Source organism: Polyodon spathula, chromosome 60, assembly GCF_017654505.1.
Source record: "Polyodon spathula isolate WHYD16114869_AA chromosome 60, ASM1765450v1, whole genome shotgun sequence".
Lineage (NCBI taxonomy): Eukaryota > Metazoa > Chordata > Actinopteri > Acipenseriformes > Polyodontidae > Polyodon > Polyodon spathula.
Window position 1 is genome coordinate 362,090 of NC_054593.1, and position 19,390 is coordinate 381,479.

Below are 19,390 nucleotides of genomic sequence, written 5' to 3' on the forward strand. Positions count from 1 at the left end.
ACACAGAGAATTGTGAGGGTCTGGAATCAACTCCCCAGTAATGTTGTTGAAGCTGACACCCTGGGATCCTTCAAGAAGCTGCTTGATGAGATTTTGGGATCAATAAGCTACTAACAACCAAACGAGCAAGATGGGCCGAATGGCCTCCTCTCGTTTGTAAAATTTCTTATGTTCTTATAATTTCTTATGTTACCGTGGCTTAGTGTTAATTAATTACTGTGTTCATCGTCAGGAAGCCGGTCAAAAGGTTACAGTGAATAGTCTTTTATCATCCCAGCAACTTCTAATAAAGGTAGAAGTGCTTATAACTTTTTTTAATAATTCACAAGTGTGACATGATTCTGACTTTCAAACGCCTTGAATTGCTCAGGATATTTAATACATGTATTTAGGTCAAGAACAGACAACCAAAGCAGTTTAACGAGGCAGTCTTTAACACACGACAGAGTAATTTAAATTTTAAAAGTGTAAACGGTCCAAACGACTACCGTGGCGGTTTTAGTGTTAATTAATTACTGGTGTTCATCGTCAGGAAGCCGGTCAGGTTTTAAAGGTTACAGTGATTTATTTTCCCCAGTCAGTAAATTTATCATCCCAGTAAACTATCAAATGAATAAAGAACATGCTACTGCCATTTATTTAACCCTATACTGAACTCGGCTCCCAACAGGGACCCGGTAGTAGTCGTCACATCGGTACAAACAAATGACTGATAGGTGGTTAATACATTGTTTTAATAATTCACAAGTGTAAGGGCATAATGTTTCACACATCTGAATTTCATATTAATGCATGGAACACCCGATAGAAAATGACACGCCTGTCCTGCAACACCCCCTTGTTATCCGTTGCTTTGGTTTTGACCAAAGGTCAGAGCAAATGGTTGATCGTTGTTTCAAGAAAGAATGGATATTATTACTGTTTACAATACTAAAGAAACGACAACTCTCAGTGGAGGAGTGCCTGCTGGCAGTAGGAGAGGTGCTGGGGTTTGAGAATATTATGTCAGCGTCAAGAATGAATAAAGCACTGGTAGTATTTTTAGTGGAGGTGTCTCTGGTACACAAGCTGGTAGAGGAAGGATTTACAGTGTAAGGTGAATTTGTTCAGGTTTCCCCTCTGGTAACCCCGGTAACGAAAGTTATTATTTCTAATGTGCCTCCGTTTTTAAAAAAATGAGCAATTAGAAAAGAATTTAGCTTGTTTTGATTAACTGGTGTCCCCGATTTAGGGAATCCTGCTGGGGTGCAAAAATAACAGTGTTAGGCACGTCATGTCATTTAGAAGGCAGGCGTTTGTCTTACTAAATGATCCTAATCAAGTCATTAATGTTGCCTGGAATTTTAATGTGGAAGGGATGAATTGTGTGGTGTTTGTCAGTTCCGAAACGATGAGGTGTTTTTACTATGGAGAACAGGGACACCAGAGGAAAGCCTGCCCGAGAAGGGAAGCTAGAGCGGAGACTGGGCAGGATCAGGGCGATGCTGGCGGGGAGGAAGTCGGGGGTGTTGGGGGTGAGCGGGAGGAAGAGTCGGCTCCTGCATCACGAATTTTATCTTTTAAGAAATTAAAGCAAGCTCTTTTTAATATTAATAATAACGATGTGGTGGTACTAGGAGGAGATTTTAATTGTACTGCTAATTTTAATATTGATAGAAATAATGATGAACCACACCCTCAGTCCTCCAGAGAGTTGGCTGCATTGTTAGAGTCCAGTGACCTGGTTGACATATGGAGATGCCTGCACCCCAGTTCAAGACAATACACCTGGTCTCAGTATCACACAGACTGTGTATATAGAGCAAGACTAGAACGGTTTTATACTTCTAAAAATGATTTAAATAAATTTATCAAAGCAAGAATCATCTGCAGTAGTCTCTCTGACCACCACTGTCTATTAATAACAGTAATAATTCAATAAGAACCCCACAGAGCATCTTACTGGCATTTCAATGTAAAATTAATACAAGATGTAAAATTCAAGCAACAATTCAAACTTTTTTGGATAATTTGGAAAAAAGAAAAAACACACAGTATAAAGATTTAAGACAGTGGTGGGACATTGGCAAAATACAAATAAAATGTTTTTGTCAACAATATACTATAAATGCAACCAGGTCACTGAACACAGCCGTGAGAGAACTGGAGTCCAAAATCCTCCTCCTAGAGGAAAGTTTAAATTCAGAATTTAAAGAACAGACCCTGGAGAACCTAAAAGAGCAGAAAATCGTGCTGGGGAGCTTGCTGAAGGAAAGAGTGAAGGGGGCGATTGTGCGTTCCAGATTCATGGAGTTGAGAGACATGGATGCCCCCACTAGTTTCTTCTTCAACCTGGAAAGGAAGAGAGCGGACAGTAGACAGCTGTGCTGTATCAGGACTCCTGGTGGGAAAGAACTGCACACCTGGGAGGAAATCAGCAGAGAGGCGGTGCATTTTTACAAGGAACTTTATAATAAAGAACTGTGCAACATAGAGGACACTGAGCGGCTGCTCCAGGGGTTACCCAGCCTCAGTGAGAAGGAGCAGATTCAGCTGGACGCACCGCTGACCCACCAGGAGATGACCGCCGCTGTCAAGCAGCTTTCCAGTGGAAAGGTTCCCGGGATCGATGGACTGCCAACAGAATTTTATAATATTTTCTGGGATATAATGGGGAAGGATTTGCTCCAGGTTCTGAGAGAGAGCCTCAGCCACAAGGAACTGCCTCTTAGCTGCCGTAGGGCAGTGGTTACACTGCTGCCCAAGAAGGGAGACCTATGCCAGCTTAAAAATTGGAGACCTGTGTCAATTTTATGTTCTGATTTAAAGATTTTATCCAAAACAATCGCTAATAGATTAAAAAGTGTTATTGGAACTGTAATACATATGGATCAAACATATTGTATACCGGGTCGCTCTATTTTTGATAACTTATTTTTTATTAGAGATTTTTTAACTGTAAGTGATATTTGTGATTTGAATGTAGGAATGATCTCCCTGGATCAAGAGAAGGCTTTCGATAGAGTCGACCACACCTACCTCTTTAAAATACTGGAGGCCTTCGGGTTCGGCCCTGGTTTTATCTCTTATATTCGGCTTTTATATTCCAACATTTTTAGTATTTTAAAGATCAACAATGGGCTGAGTCAGCCCTTCCCAGTGTGCAGGGGTATAAGGCAGGGCTGTGCCCTGTCTGGTATGCTGTATTCACTGGTTATAGAGCCCCTGCTGCACCTGCTGAGGGTCAGGTTAGCTGGATGGACAGTGCCCTCCTCGCCCTCCACACCCTCCTCTGCCACAGTGAAGGTGTCTGCCTATGCAGACGATGTGACTGTGTTTGTGAGTGGGGATGCAGATGTCCAAGCACTGCAGCAGACTCTAAATGAGTTCCAGAGAGCATCTTCTGCCAGAGTAAACTGGGCAAAATGTGACACCTTCCTGTCAGGCAGCTGGGATGAGGGCACCCCTCCTTTCCTGCCTGAGGGGCTGAAATGGAACAGAACAGGCATTAAAGTGCTGGGGGTGCACCTCGGAACAGAAAACTACATGAAAAAGAACTGGGAGGGTTTGTTGGACAGGGTGAGGGGGCGGCTGCAGAGGTGGAAGGGACTGCTGGCTCAACTGTCCTTCAAGGGCCGGGTGCTTGTTATTAATAATCTGGTGGCCTCTAGCTTGTGGCACAAGCTGGTATGCCTGGACCCACCCCAGGGCCTGGTGAAGGAGATCCAGAGAGTGTTGCTGGAGTTCTTTTGGAGCGGGAGACGCAGGTTGAGGCCGGCAGTCCACTACCTCCCTAGTGATGAGGGGGGGCAGGGGCTAGTCAGCATTGCCAGCAGGGTGGCAGCCTTCAGACTGCAGGCGGTTCACAGACTCCTGTACACTGAGGAGGAGGCTCATTGGAAGAGGCTGGAGTCCTTGACAGGAGTCCTTGACAGGGCAGGACCTGTTTGAGGAGCCCCTATTTTTTAATCCACTCTTTCCAGTTAAGTTCCTCCAGTCAATGACGCTCTGTGCCAGTTTTTTAAAAGCAGGTGTAACCAGGATGATCCACCTGTTAAACCTTGAGCTCTCGTTCTGGCTAACTGCCTCCCAGCTAACTGCACAGCTAGGCTGGCACTCAGAGAGGCTTGCAGAAAGACTGATGGGTGAGTTGAGGGGCTGCCTCTCCCCGCGGCTCAAGGCAGTCCTGAGGGAGGAGCTGTCCAAAGGCACAGAGCAGAGACAGCTTTCCTTATTTCCAGGGATGATCGTGTCACCAGCAGTAGGTGAGGAAGGAGAGGGGGGTGGAGAGAATGGAGGGACTTTGCTTAAATTGCAGAATGTGGAGGAAATTGTCTTTCACACAATGAATAGCAAAACATATATACAAATTGTGTGTTAACGCCACAGAGTATAGTAGGCTAAGGGGTCTGGTAGACTCCAAGTGGAGAGCTTACTTGGCTGTAGAGGAGGGGCACAGGCTGGTCTGGAGGGTGCTGTACACGCCGCCTCTCGCCAAGAGAGTGGGGGACCTGCAGTGGAAGATTCTACACTGCATTGTGTCCACAGGCAGGTTTCTCCATAGAGTGGACCCCAGCATCAGTGAGCAGTGCGCTTTTTGCTCAACAGAGGAAACTCTCTTTCATGCCTACAGTGAGTGTGAGAGGCTGAGGCCACTTTTTAATTTACTGCAAGGAATCCTGAATAATTTAGGGGTTGTTTTTAGTAAGGAGCTTTTTATTTTGGGGGTTCTGTACAGTTTTAAAATGAAAAACAGGTGTGTTTTTATTAATTGTTTAATTGGACAGGCAAAATTGGCTGTTTAAAGACAAGGAAAAATCACCTCTCTGGTTCTGGACTGACCAGTTTAGTGGTTCAGTTCAGGATGCTCGTGGTCAGCCAAATCAGAGTAGAGTTTGAGTATTTTAAACTGGTCAGTAACCTGGAGGACTTCCAGGAGAGGTGGTGTGTGGGAGACGCCTTGTGTGCTGTGAGTGAGGAGGGGGAGCTCCAGTTTTTGTTCTAATTTTAATTTAATTTTTTTTTTACAGTGTTTTTATTTTGGCTTTAATCTGTTTTCAACAAGGAAAAAACACTGTTTGTATATTGATTTTTTAATGGTACTTTTATTTTGTTTAAAATCTGTTTTTATGGAGAACATGATGTATTTTAGGATTTTTTTAATTCTGCTGAGGCAGTAGGAATCTTAACTTTTGTTGTGTTTTACCTTTATTTGAATTTTAATGAATTTTATTTGGAATATTTAAATAAAGGATCTTAAAAGTCAAAACTCTCTCTCTCTCTCTCTTTATTTTTAAAGTCAGGCAGATAGAATAATGATATATTTTCTTTGAACAGCAGTGCAGTTTTAGCTCGGCTGAGGCGCATTACACTGCACTGAATGACTGACGTTGCTCGCTCCTGGCATAACTGTTAACTACGGTATAGCTCGAGGGTCACGCAAAACAAAACAAAAAAGCGCAGTTGCATACATTATTCGTTTTCCATAAACATAGGAAGTTAAACCTCATGGGGGGGACGGGGGACCCTTGCCCCCTGCCCCCTGCCCCCGGGGAGCGACTTGTGCCCGGGCCCCTTCCCGCCCCACATTTGGGGTGGATTGCAAACCTCTCAAACAAACTATTTGATTTGTTTTTTTTTAAATGCTCAGAGCTTGGGGTGGGGCGGTGACCCAGCCCCCATTGGCGCCCTGGTTATTGACTGCCTGGTGTGGGTAAAATAATTAACGGTCTTCAAGTACAAGAAAGGAAAACGAAAGTTAAGAGAGCAGAGTGATTGCAGTGCCAGGCGGTTCAGTTCAGTACCCAAGATCACAGTACGGAGAAGCGATGGGTGATGGTCTGGGAAGACATCGCAATAGACCGCATCTTTACATCTTGAGAGGCCCTTCAGGATCAGGGAAAAAACAGCTAGCAGAGTAAGTATAGTGTATTGACTGATGCTGCGGTAGTTGTAGTGTGTTGCAGGCGAGACCACCGATTCAGCTAGTCTCCTGTCCAGCGCCTCTACAGGTAGGCTGCTCAGGAAAACAAACTAGTTTGTGCTTAATTTATCTGGTGCGGAGAAACCCTTTTTGAAGTTCCCTGCGTTTGTGTTCAAGTTAAGGTTGGGATTAGGTTTGGGGTTTGAGTTATGGTTGAAAAAATAAAATAAACGATGTGCCATATGCACAATGAACAATTGTGCCTGAATACTGGAAAGTGTGTGTGTGTGTGTGTGTGTGTGTGTGTGTGTGTGTGTGTGGGGTGGGGGGTGGTGGGTGGGGGGGGGGGGGGGGGGGGGGGGGGTGTGCGGGGGGGGGGGGGGGGGATTATTTGTTCTGGGGGGGGGGGGGGGGGGGGGGGGGGGGGGGAGGGGGGGGGGGGGCACCCCCCCCCCCACCCCCCCCCCCCCCCCCCCCCCCCCCCCCCCCCCCCCCCCCCATTGTGGACAATGTGGATTAATACCTGCTTACACATGAAACTAGGGATATTAATAAATAATAAGCTTAACATGAAACTAGGCTATTGTCTAATAAATAATAATAACAATAACTTTTTTTTGTCAGTAAATGATCAATTCTTAGTATAGTCTACGTGCTGACAACCCCCATTGGTTTCAGTGTAGAATGTTAAAAAGGTAGCTACGATGAGTTTAATCATTACGCTGAACTGAATACTCAAGAAATAATTGTATAAATGATGTTGCATTTGTATGTATTGAATGTGTTTCTGATTATTTTATTGATGTGTACGTTATACGCCACACAGATGCATATAGAAGTATCTAACACCCCAAAACTTTTTTTTTAGTAACCTTTAGTACAACCAAAATTATGCTTTTAAGTACACAGGTCATGGTGCCTTTCCAGCAAACAGAATGATTTCATAAAAACGTTTTTAAAACATTTTGGCAAACACGATGAAAATGTTTTTTTGTAATCTTTTATGATATGAAAATGTAGAGGCTGAGAAACATTTTATAATGTTATCATTTAACATTATATAAAAACATTTTAAAAGGTCATTACAGCATTTTACTAAAACAACAAAATGTTTTGATAAAATCTAGAAAATGTTATGTGAAATTGTTCTGGCTGTAACGTTTTTCCGACCTCTTGAGATGTTATGTGTTTGCTGTGTTGATGCTTGTCTCATTGTACCGAATTATTAGTAACTATTCATGTATACAGCACATGAGGGTATGGCCTGGGACAACAATTTTTTCAAAGCCTTAACGAGTTGTGTTTGTTGACTTTATTGGTAAATATTACACAATGATGTTTAGTAAGTGTGTTATTCAATTTAACATTATTTCCATTTTTAGGGAAATACTAAGAAAATACGAAGAGTGTAAATATGAAGAAGCGAAGAAGAAGAACATCTTCAGAGCTTTTGATTATTTCATAAAAGGAGATAACGTGTACTTTGATGAAAGTAAACTTGATGAAGCTCATGCATGGAATAAGATACGAGGTGTGTCCACTGCTGCCTGTGTGTCCAGGGACCTATTTTATCAATGGTGTGGGAGACGCATTACTCAAAGTGTTCTTACACACAGAGGTTACAGTGTTCATATGCACACTTAAATCTAAATGTTTCACACATTGTAAGATCTGACACAGCTGTATTAGCAGTAGTGGAGAAGGATATCAGTACTTTCTGTGTTAGAGAAAAAGGTCATTGAATGGTACAGTAAATTTCTTTCTGATGACCCTAAACAAAGTGTGCAGACTTTGTTGAGTCTTATGACTGATAATTAGCTGCAGGTTGGTGTTCAGATTTGGACAGAATTGGCAAACCGTAAAAGTGGTTTCATGGAAAATCTGAAATCGGAGCAGTGTTCTCCTAATAGTTCCTGAGATATGACGGTTTTCTGGTAACTTCTAGTAAGTGTTTCACAAATCAAAGTTGCCATATAATGCATATGCAATCGCCATGTTATACTGGATTATTCATCTTGGATCTGAAATATCAATAACAAATATGGGTCATGCTGTGTCAATTCAACCAGTCAATGTCACCATACATCTGAGATTTGGATAAAAAAAATCGGCAAACATTTAGTAAAAGCAGAAAGGGAGGGGGGGGGGAACACTCTTGGTAATGTGGCCATGTTTCTGCTACATACTACAAAAAAACTAAACACACAGTGAAAAGACTAGATGAAAAGATTTACAGATGCCTAGAGGTGATTGTATCTAAGTAGAGGTAGAATACAAACTATTTGGTTCGCCATCACAGTGGCAACAATACACAGAATAGCAATGTGGTATCGGCAGAGAAGTTTTTAAAAACGTGCTGGTTTAAGTTGAGGCAAAAAACATGCAGCAAATTCAATGAAAATGTTAATAGACTGCACATCTAACTACGGTTTTAGCAATGCATAAAAGAAATGGGTGCAGTATGGTGGCGTGGTGGTAAACACTGCTGCCTCACAGCGCCAGGGTCCTAGGTTCAATTCCAGCCTAGGGGTTTGCATGTTCTCCCCGTGTTCACGTGGGTTTTCTCCAGATACTCCAGTTTCCTCCCACAGTCCAGACATGCTGTTCAGGTTGATTGGTCACTCTAAGTTGCACTTCTGTGAGTGTGGTGCCCTGTGATGGACTGTCCAGGTCGTAGTCAAGCCGTGCACCCTGTGTCTGCTGGGTTAGACTCCAGCTCACCACAACCCTCCAAAGGAATAAGCAGTAGTGAAAAAGATTAAGCTGACAAATGGCTTTTGATTTAAAAACACTTTATATACAAGAAAGGTATACCTCCAATACAATCATATAAGCACAAGATTTAAACAGACTTTGGACAAGGCCTCAGTACATACGTTTGTATCAGAAAGCACAGATATCAATGGAGTCAATTCGAAAGAGATGAAAAGACTCACAAAACTTTATCATTTTGGGCATTTATACCTTTCTAAACAACTGTTGACTCCACTCCCATTTGTTTTCTGTCCAATGATAGAAGTTTCCACTCTATCATTGCACATTCCCTCTGCAGGGGAAAAGGGGGGCTGCGTACCATGTTGTACCTAGCACTGCACATCCAGCTTGTCTTTCAGTTCCCCTCCCCCATCTCACACTATCTCTGCTAATCTCCTGCCTTTTGGCATTTAGCTCAGACACCCATCTGTGACTTTCAGTCGTGTTAGGCTATGCAAAACTGCACGTAGCTGGTTTTGCCAATGGGAAATGAAAGAACTCAAAACTTACACAATACTGTATAGAACCTTAATATAAAAGCATATTAAAGCAACTGAATTAGTAAGCACATTAAAACGACTATAAAAACACATTCACACAATTTAAACAATGATTAAAAAGAACTTAACTATAAAAGACACACATACAATGTAAAACTTACAATTAATAACATCATTAATACCTCATGCAGAAAGCCATCACTAGTTATGATAATGAATGGATGGATAACAGAAAAGACTAACAAAAATGTTTTATTTTGGGGGCTCTTGTGTGGCACATCCAATAAAAGTGCTCCACGTGGAGTGCAGCATGTGCCCTATAGTCTGGGGATCGCAGGTTCGAGTGCAGGCTATGTCACAGCAGACCATGACCGGGAGTTCCTAGGGGGTAGTGCACAATTGACCGGGCGCTGCCCGGATAGGGAGGGTTTAGGTCGGCAGGGGAATCCACGGCTCACCACACATCCGCGACCCCTGTGGCCGATAGGGTGCCTGTGGATCTGTGTTGTCCAACGGCGCTACAGGTCTGGTGGCCTCGCTGTGGATCCACAGTGCGAGAAATGGTGGATTGTCAGGATCAATCACATAGTATGCTGTACAAGGCAAGGACAAACTGCAAGTAGAGAGGTTTTAATGAAGGGACATGATGAGAAATAGTGAAAAAACAAATGGATAAAAAAAATTCTAATGAAATATTCTATATGATAACATGATTGTGTTGCACAGAAAATCTACAATGGGGTCTCTAGGATATCACTGCATGGATAATCATTATAATATTTGTCTAATTATATAAAATATCAATATCAAATATCAGATCAACACGCAATTGTTTTCATTATGCAGTGACGTGTATCTTGTCCTGAATGATAAGGTTTAGAGCAGTTTTTCTTGCAGTACCATCATTCTGACACTAGGAACAGGTTGTATGCGTGAGCCTGCGAACATTCCCACGCAAAGTTGTATGTTGATCAATCACATATTTTCTGTTGCAATGCCATGCATACACACAGTTGATAAATATAGCCCCAGGTCATTTTGAAGTTGTATTTTGATGTTGTATTCAATGGCAAATATTCAACTGCTGTCTTCCAACTTTTTCTACATTTTTAGCTAAGGAAGCTATGAGACAGAAAATACATCCAGTTATCATTGTCAACACCAACATCCACCTTTGGGAAATGAAACCCTACTTTGAAATGGTAAGGAAGATTACTTATACAAGGTTATCTAAAGTACTATTTGCACAGGACTAAAAAACAGCTGCGTCTCTTTCTGCCTCCATATGTTCTGCATCTGATTGCCTGCCTGATCCAGCACAGTAAGAACCCTGTCTCACAGAGTATACGGTAATCATTGGGTAGTCATTATTGGGGGTGTGTGAAGGTGGCAATTTATGCATCTGCGTATTTTATTATGATAAAGAACTGCTTTTAAATCATTCTTTATATCCAAAACCGTAAGTGCTTTAAATTATTTATAATTTTTTTTTTACCTTATTTTAAATATGTAACATGTGGCAGCACAGTGGCGTCATGATTAGCGCTGCTGCCTCACAGCTCCAGGTCCTGTGTGGAGTTTGCATGTTCTCCCCGTGTTCACATGGGTTTTCTCCAGGTACTCCGGTTTCCTCCCACAGTCCAAAGACATGATGTTCAGGTTGATTGTCACTTTCAATTACCGTGTGTGTGTGGTTCCCTGTGATGGACTGGCGACTCCTGGTGTAGTCCTGCCTTGCGCCCTGTGCCTGTCAGGTTAGGCTACTGCGACCGTCTAAAGGATTAAGCAGTTATGATAATGGATGGATGAAGTTTCAGGGGTAGACTGAACTGAAATTATGCATTAGAGCAGTACTTCATATAATTGATTTCATACTGGCAAACTGAAAGCACATCATACTTACTCCAAAGCACTCTCCCACAATACATTGTAATGACAAACTCTGACAAAATTAATACTCTTACATAAAACACACTATTGCATATCATTCTGTATTCTAGCTATAGTAATATAGAGTGCAGGCATAAATAGACAAACAAATTGAATTAAGACTAAACGAAACAGACACTAACAAACAGCGGACGAACAGACAAACACGGTGAGTTAAATCAATTATTTACTTTTACTTGTGTTTTTAATTCTCTCCTCTCCACACCCGTTCTCCACTCACCGAACACACAACCCCAAGTGGGTGAAAACATGTTGCTTTTATGCAGCTGTACCGAGACTCGATTGCTAATCAATCAGTCAACTGGAGTCTCGGTACAATTGCACTTGAATTAATAAAGTTCAATTCCCTGTGCTCACATATTATTACATTTTACCTGCAGGTGAAGTGCTGTGCAATCCTCGTGCCTAAATACAAATATACATTTTAAACACTTGTGTTACACAGACCCATTTATATCCCGTGTACTAATGACTATACACCAACATTAACATACAACATACAACACAAATAAATAGCCCAGGGACGGGGCCCAGAACAATGAAGGATTACATAGAGTTCAGGTAGTTTGTCATTATGCAGTTTAGCTGTAAACAGCGATGTAATTCAGCCGGTATAAACGTGGATTGATTCAGTTGTATTCATGATTGGTGCTGAGAAGTTCCAGTGGGCATCGATTGTCTATTAATGCATCCTGCTAAAGCTGGAAGCTGATTGGCTGACACCACTAAATTGTTTCCTAATCATTTATATAACTATATAAGTTGTTTTTAACTCAAAGCCACTAGCAGGAAACGTTATATACCTATAACAACTGTGGTGTAGTTACTGATAATGTGTACGTCAGCCTTTGCATGAGCAGAGTGCTGGCTCCAGGGACAGATCCTTAATAGGGAAGAATTAGTAAATTAACACGTTTGGTAGCCAATATATAAGGGTCATTTTCCCATGCTCGGGGGCGTGGCTGGCACAGAGCGTGGAGAGGAGAGTGCAAGCAGTAGCAGTGAAGGAGAAATTACTTTGTTATTTAAATCCAGGGAAAGGGATTAGCCACCCTAGCATAGCAAGGGCTGAGGAAGTCAAAGGTAGGCTTCCAGTGGAGCTAAGCTTTATTTAGTTTGTTTTTGTTTTGTTGTAAATTAACAGTGCTGTATAAAAATAAAATAAAATATGTACCTGAGTTCCTCGAAGAAGCTCATCTCCAGCTATTATTTACATACTCACTAGCAGAACCTACCACACAACTTAATAAGATTCCAAATGTAAAACTGATCTTGCTGTCCACTGTTTTGTTTTTTTTTCCAGGGTCTCCGTTACAAATATCATATCAGGGTTAGAGAACCACGAAACTACAATGTTGACGAGCTGTACAGGTATGGATGGACGGTTCCAGAAGTTTGAGAGTCTGATTTCAATTCCGATTCTTAAAAATAATAATAAAAAAAACCTCAACTGAACAAAATATATAAAAAAAGGTTTTATTTTAGTTATAAATATTGCAAATGATAACAACTGATTTAGTTTTGCTTCCAGATGCTGACTGCATTTAAGAAAAATGAAAGTTGCTGCACCATTAACACTAGCATTACTTCGATAGTCAAAGTGGCCCCATGTCATGTGACTGAAGTGAGAAATTATTACGAGACTCGGTAGCCGAAATGAACTCTGGAAGTTGTATTTACTTGCATACTAAAAGGTTCATACATAGATTCTCTCATTCACATGCTATGAGAAAAAATAAAATTCTCATAGTTCGTTTTAGTTTCTGTTTCTCGCACAGCGGCACACACAGCGGTGCACACAGCAGCTTCCCTGTGCTTTCAGAGAAAAAAAAAAAGACAAATTGTCACATTCATTATTTCTATGATTTGAGATATTCAATTCCATGAGTTGGAATGGATCCTGGTGCTGATGGTGTCGATGGAGTCTTCATCGATCGACTCTCCATCCCAATGCTCATGTACATTTACAGTTTTAAATGCACTGATGAAGGGAACCCACGTGGTGCATCCAGCTAAGGCACTTCACCTATAGCCTGGAAATCGCTGGATAGAATCGGGGGTGTGCATTCCTGACCATGAACATAAGAAAGTTTACAAACGAGAGGAAGCCATTCGGCCCATCTTGCTCGTTTGGTTGTTAGTAGCTTATTGATCCCAGAATCTCATCAAGCAGCTTCTTGAAGGATCCCAGGGTGTCAGCTTCAGCAAAATTACTGGGGAGTTGATTTCAGACCCTCACAATTCTCTGTGTAAAAAAGTGCCTCCTATTTTCTGTTCTAAATGCCCCTTTGTCTAATCTCCATTTGTGACCCCTGGTCCTTGTTTCTTTTTTCAGGCTGAAAAAGTCCCTTGGGTCGACACTGTCAATACCTTTTAGAATTTTGAATGCTTGAATTAGGTCGCCACGTAGTCTTATTTGTTGAAGACTGAACAGATTCAATTCTTTTAGCCTGTCTGCATATGACATGCCTTTTAAGCCCGGAATAATTCTGGTCACTCTTCTTTGCACTCTTTCTAGAGCAGCAATATCTTTTTTATAGCGAGGTGACCAGAACTGCACACAATATTCAAGATGAGGTCTTACTAGTGCATTGTACAGTTTTAACATTTCTTCCCTTGATTTAAATTCAACACTTTTCACAATGTATCCGAGCATCTTGTTAGCCTTTTTTATAGCTTCCCCACGCTGTCTAGATGAAGACATTTCTGAGTCAACAAAAACTCCTAGGTCTTTTTCATAGATTACTTCTCCAATTTCAATATCTCCCATATGATATTTATAATGTACATTTTTATTTCCTGCGTGCAGTACCTTACACTTTTCTCTATTAAATGTCATTTGCCATGTGTCTGCCCAGTTTTGAATCTTGTCTAGATCATTTTGAATGACCTTTGCTGCTGCAACAGTGTTTGCCACTCCTCCTGTTTTTGTGTCATCTGCAAATTTAACAAGTTTGCTTAATATACCAGAATCTAAATCATTAATGTAGATTAAGAATAGCAGAGGATCTAATACTGATCCCTGTGGTACACCACTGGTTACCTCACTCCATTTTGAGGTTTTTCCTTTAATCAGTACTTTCTGTTTTCTACATGTTAACCACTCCCTAATCCATGTACTTGCGTTTCCTTGAATCCCAACTGCGTTCAGTTTGAGAATTAATCTTTTTTGCAGGATGTGATGAGTCAAAGGGGTTTCGGTCTGTGATTCAGCCTCCCGACAGTAGGTGGCATCAAACCAACTCGGGACTTCCCTTACCAAGATCTCGTGACCATGGCAAAAGTCATCTTTGAGGGGCGGCACCTTGGTGAGGGGCGGAAGTACGAGTATGTAACTTCCAGCCACTGGAGTCAAGTGAAGGAGAAGGACACGTGTCGGTTGGGGATTGGTGTTCCACTGACTACAGAGGCGGGACATTACATACTAAAGGGAACGTACTACTGTGTTCGGGGTTGGTCCGAAAGTAAAAGTAGGAGGAGTCACGGGTGAAGGGAGATACTGGTTTTGTGCAGCGGGTTTTTTTGAAATACTAACATTTCTTTTGTCTTTTTTTTTGTTTATGATCACCACGAAGACAAATTAAAGACGAGTCATCAGTTTGTTTTGGATTTCACCCCTGCACTCCTTCCCTCACACCATTTTGTTTTTCGTTTGTTATTTAATCCTTTTTGTTGTGTATAGAAAATAAAAATAAATTATTTTATTTCTGTACACATAAATTACTGTCTGGACATTCCATTTAATACACTCTCGCCTCACACAGGACTTTGTCAAAAGCTTTCTGGAAATCTAAATAAACCATGTCATATGCTTTGCAATTATCCATTACCGATGTTGCATCCTCAAAAAAATCAAGCAAGTTAATTAGATACGATCTCCCTTTCCTAAAACCATGTTGACTGTCTCCCAGGACCCTGTTACCGTATAGGTAATTTTCCTAGTCCCTTTAACACTTTTGCCTCAGTTATGCTAAAGTTATTTAAAACTGGACAGGAACTGGATGACATGTGGGGCATGTTGTCAGTATCTTCCTTTGTAAAAACCTGTGAAAAGTAATCATTTAATATATTTCCTATTTTTTTTTGTTCATCTACGATTTTGCCATTTGTATCTCTAAAACATTTAATCTCCTCTTTGAATGTTCTCTTGCTGTTGTAATATTGGAAAAACATTTTGGAAAGTCCCCACATGTCATGCCGTTCCTATCCAGTTTTAAATAACTTTAGCATAACTGAGTCAGAAGTGTTAAAGGGACTAGGAGCTCTTAAAATAAACAAATCCCCTGGGCCGGATGAGATCCTCCCAGTAGTACTCAAAGAAATGAAAGAAGTAATTTACAAAACGCTAACCAAGATCACGCAACAGTCTCTTGACACAGGGGTGGTATCGACAGACTGGAAAATTGCAAACGTAATACCAATCCACAAAAAGGGAAACAAAACTGAACCAGGTAACTACAGACCAGTAAGCCTGACTTCTATTATATGCAAACTTATGGAAACTATAATAAGATCCAAAATGGAAAATTACCTATATGGTAACAGGGTCCTGGGAGACAGTCAACATGGTTTTAGGAAAGGGAGATCGTGTCTAACTAATTTGCTTGATTTTTTTGAGGATGCAACATCGATAATGGATAATTGCAAAGCATATGACATGGTTTATTTAGATTTCCAGAAAGCTTTTGACAAAGTCCCGCACAAAAGATTAATTCTCAAACTGAACGCAGTTGGGATTCAAGGAAACACATGTACATGGAGTGGTTAACATGTAGAAAACAGAAAGTACTGATTAGAGGAAAAACCTCAGAATGGAGTGTGGTAACCAGTGGTGTACCACAGGGATCAGTATTAGGTCCTCTGCTATTCCTAATCTACATTAATGATTTAGATTCTGGTACAGTAAGCAAACTTAAATTTTCAGACGACACAAAAGTAGGAGGAGTGGCAAACACTGTTGTAGCAGCAAAGGTTATTCAAAATGATCTAGACAAGATTCAGAACTGGGCAGACACATGGCAAATGACATTTAATAGAGAAAAGTGTAAGGTACTGCACGCAGGAAATAAAAATGTACATTATAAATATCATATGGGAGATACTGAAATTGGAGAAGGAATCTATGAAAAAGACCTAGGAGTTTTTGTTGACTCAGAAATGTCTTCATCTAGACAATGTGGGGAAGCTATAAAAAAGGCTAACAAGATGCTCGGATACATTGTGAAAAGTGTTGAATTTAAATCAAGGGAAGTAATGTTAAAACTGTACAATGCACTAGTAAGACCTCATCTTGAATATTGTGTGCAGTTCTGGTCACCTCGCTATAAAAAAGATATTGCTGCTCTAGAAAGAGTGCAAAGAAGAGCGACCAGAATTATTCCGGGCTTAAAAGGCATGTCATATGCAGACAGGCTAAAAGAATTGAATCTGTTCAGTCTTGAACAAAGAAGACTACGTGGCGACCTAATTCAAGCATTCAAAATTCTAAAAGGTATTGACCATGTCGACCCAAGGGACTTTTTTGACCTGAAAAAAGAAACAAGGACCAGGGGTCAGAAATGAAGATTAGACAAAGGGGCATTCAGTGCAGAAAATAGGAGGCACTTTTTTACACAGAGAATTGTGAGGGTCTGGAATCAACTCCCCAGTAATGTTGTTGAAGCTGACACCCTGGGATCCTTCAAGAAGCTGCTTGATGTTATTCTGGGATCAATAAGCTACTAACAACCAAACGAGCAAGATGGGCTGAATGGCTTCCTCTCGTTTGTAAACTTTCTTATGTTCTTATGTTCTTATGTTCCTGTCCCCTCTACAAGCGCCGGCCTTTTCCCCAGTGCTGGACATGTACGGGAGGGGAGGCGGCCTTTTCGAGTACAGAGCCAGCCTGCCCGCTAGCCGGGGGTTTGCAGTCCTTACTACAGCTATCTAGACCTGCCCCGGGACATGAAGAAGCTGGAGCTGGAGTACTTCGAGGAGGCAGGGAGCTTCCTCCTCACACACCCACAGGTGAGGCTCAGGGATAGAGGGGGGTAGGCAGCCCTTTAAATCATCAATTTCTAAATAGGTAGAATGGGTCGTAATGTCCCCCAGTAACGGGGAGTCTGTTCATACGCCAAGCGTATCGCATCTGTCACCCAGTGCGCTAGACGTTGCTTCGATAGGGCCTGACCTCTAGAGCGGGACCCATAGCAGACAAACAGCTGGTTGGACTGTCTCCAGGAAGCCGTCCTATCCAGATAACAGCGCAGAGCCCAAACTGCGGTCCTCCTCTGACTCGTGCGGAGGAGGTCTGAAAGTTTCCAACACCACTGGTTGGTTAATATGGAATGGAGAGAGCAATGAGAGCAAACCAGGGGCGTCTCGTCTTGACAAGGTTGCCCCAGTTGCTTCTCCAATTGAGATTTTGTGTTTGATTTCACCACTTTAAACGGCTGTTGCGTTTTTTCTAACTTGTTTTTTTTTCATTGACATTTTTACATTGTTTTTGTTATAAACTGTACTCCTAGTATGTATGCCACCTTGGATAAAGGCCTCTGACAAATTAATGATAATAAAACTAATAATCAGTCAATTAACATTATGTTATATGGGGAAAAGTACATTTTTGTTACATATTTGCATTTGTAATTAGTTTAGTAGTATATGTATCGTATTTGCATTAAGCATATTCAAATTTTCAAATACATTTTGCATTTAAATAAAAATGCATTTGGCCCCATATCTGATTGCAACACCATTCAAATTGAATATTTCAAATAAATTCCCAAATCAACTAATAGCAGAGTGTCAGATTCAGGCTAATATTGTGGAATGTGTCCAGGGTGACATTCTTTGCAGTGTGATTAATACTCTGTGTTCTATTCCAGGTGAAAGGTCCTGCCTGGGATAGGTGTTCTAGGAATCTCTCAAACTGGGGATCTGTCCTTGGCTTCCTTCCTGCCTGGCATCTCAGCCACCGTATGCATCAACAGCTGCAATGCCAGCACGCTATTTTCTTTGAGTTACCAGGACATGGTCATCCCTTCCTTGTTGTTTAAAATAAGCAGGAAGACCTTGACGAAATCTGGGGTTAAAAACATCAGGGATACCATGAGTAACCCCAGTGAGGGGAGAACCGGTGCAGCCTGATCCAGGTGGAGCACGTGTCCTGCCCGCTCCTCTTCACTGTCTCGGAGGACGACCAGAACTGGAACAACCCGTTCTTCACAGACGAGGCGGTCAAGAGGCTCAGGAAACACTGGAAGGAGAACTTTGAGATGCTGGTGTACCTGGAGCAGGGCACTACATGGAGCATCCTTACTTCCCACACTGCCCTTCCTCCATGCATTTACAGGTGGGGACGTCTGTAGTCTGGGGAGGAGAGCCCCGCAGAGAAGGAGAGGCGCAGGTGGACCTGTGGGGCCGAATTCAGGAGTTTCATCAAGCAGCTTGATGGGAAGAGCATCTCCTCCAAGGCAAGGCTCTGAAGTAGGACCGGGGAGTAACACTGAGGAGTGGAACAAGTGGCGTCTTGCTCATCCTTGAGCTGCTTTTGTTCAATAGTCAGTACAGTATGTTTCTGCTTGGAGGAGATGTCCTGCCCTATTAGAGAATTATCATATGTAAAAACTAAAAGAAAATGGTAATAGTACAAAAACATGCATAATTGATATCAAATCATAAGAAAGTTTACAAACGAGAGGAGGCCATTCGGCCCATCTTGCTCGTTTGGTTGTTAGTAGCTTATTGATCCCAAAATCTCATCAAGCAGCTTCTTGAAGGATCCCAGGGTGTCAGCTTCAACAACATTACTGGGGAGTTGATTCCAGACCCTCACAATTCTCTGTGTAAAAAAGTGTCTCCTATTTTCTGTTCTGAATTCAAAGTTATCAGTCACTCTTCAGCTGAAACTGTGGTTAGACACAAGCAGAGAAACTTGACTACGTCTGCGATAAGGGTGGGAACCCGTGTCCCTGGAGAGCCATGGTGCCCCACCTGGTTGTGATCCACCCGTGCCCTAAATTATTTAATCAGACCAATAATTGGCAACAGTTGTCCGATTTTACATCATTTAGGACACAACTTGTGTCCCTGTACACTTTGTGTTTAATACCTCAGTGCCTAAATAGGTAAGTTATTAAAACAAATGTGTTTTCAGATGTAAGGTTATGAGGGAGATGTAAACCATTACTTTATCGTTCTTTACCCTGGTTCTGGTCTACTCTGCCTGCCCTGCTGGTCAGCTGACAGGGGCTTGCTTTGTGTTCTGAGGGTAACGCGCAGGAGGGAGGGGGAGGCTGCTGTT

General features: G+C 41.8%; 1 protein-coding gene and 1 pseudogene across 1 annotated transcript; both read left to right on the plus strand.

The window, feature by feature from the left end:
* Positions 1–5,610: 5,610 nt before the first annotated feature.
* Positions 5,611–12,520, plus strand: LOC121307883 (NEDD4-binding protein 2-like 1). The gene is made up of 4 exons (XM_041240199.1): positions 5,611–5,896; positions 7,285–7,433; positions 10,270–10,358; positions 12,410–12,520. The coding sequence occupies exons 1-4, from the start codon at positions 5,808–5,810 to the stop codon at positions 12,503–12,505; spliced, it is 423 nt and encodes a 140-aa protein (XP_041096133.1). The 5' UTR covers positions 5,611–5,807; the 3' UTR covers positions 12,506–12,520.
* Positions 12,521–16,854: 4,334 nt separating this feature from the next.
* LOC121307905 lies at positions 16,855–18,759 on the plus strand (annotated as a pseudogene).
* The last annotated feature ends 631 nt before the right edge of the window (positions 18,760–19,390 follow it).

Bases quoted from the DNA above. Each gene is read 5' to 3' on its own strand.
- LOC121307883 (XM_041240199.1), top strand. From the start codon at position 5,808: ATGGGTGATGGTCTGGGAAGACATCGCAATAGACCGCATCTTTACATC. The intron at 7,434-10,269 runs GTGTGTCCACTG...CTACATTTTTAG, and splicing joins TGCATGGAATAAGATACGAG to CTAAGGAAGCTATGAGACAG. The intron at 10,359-12,409 runs GTAAGGAAGATT...TTTTTTTTCCAG, and splicing joins TGAAACCCTACTTTGAAATG to GGTCTCCGTTACAAATATCA.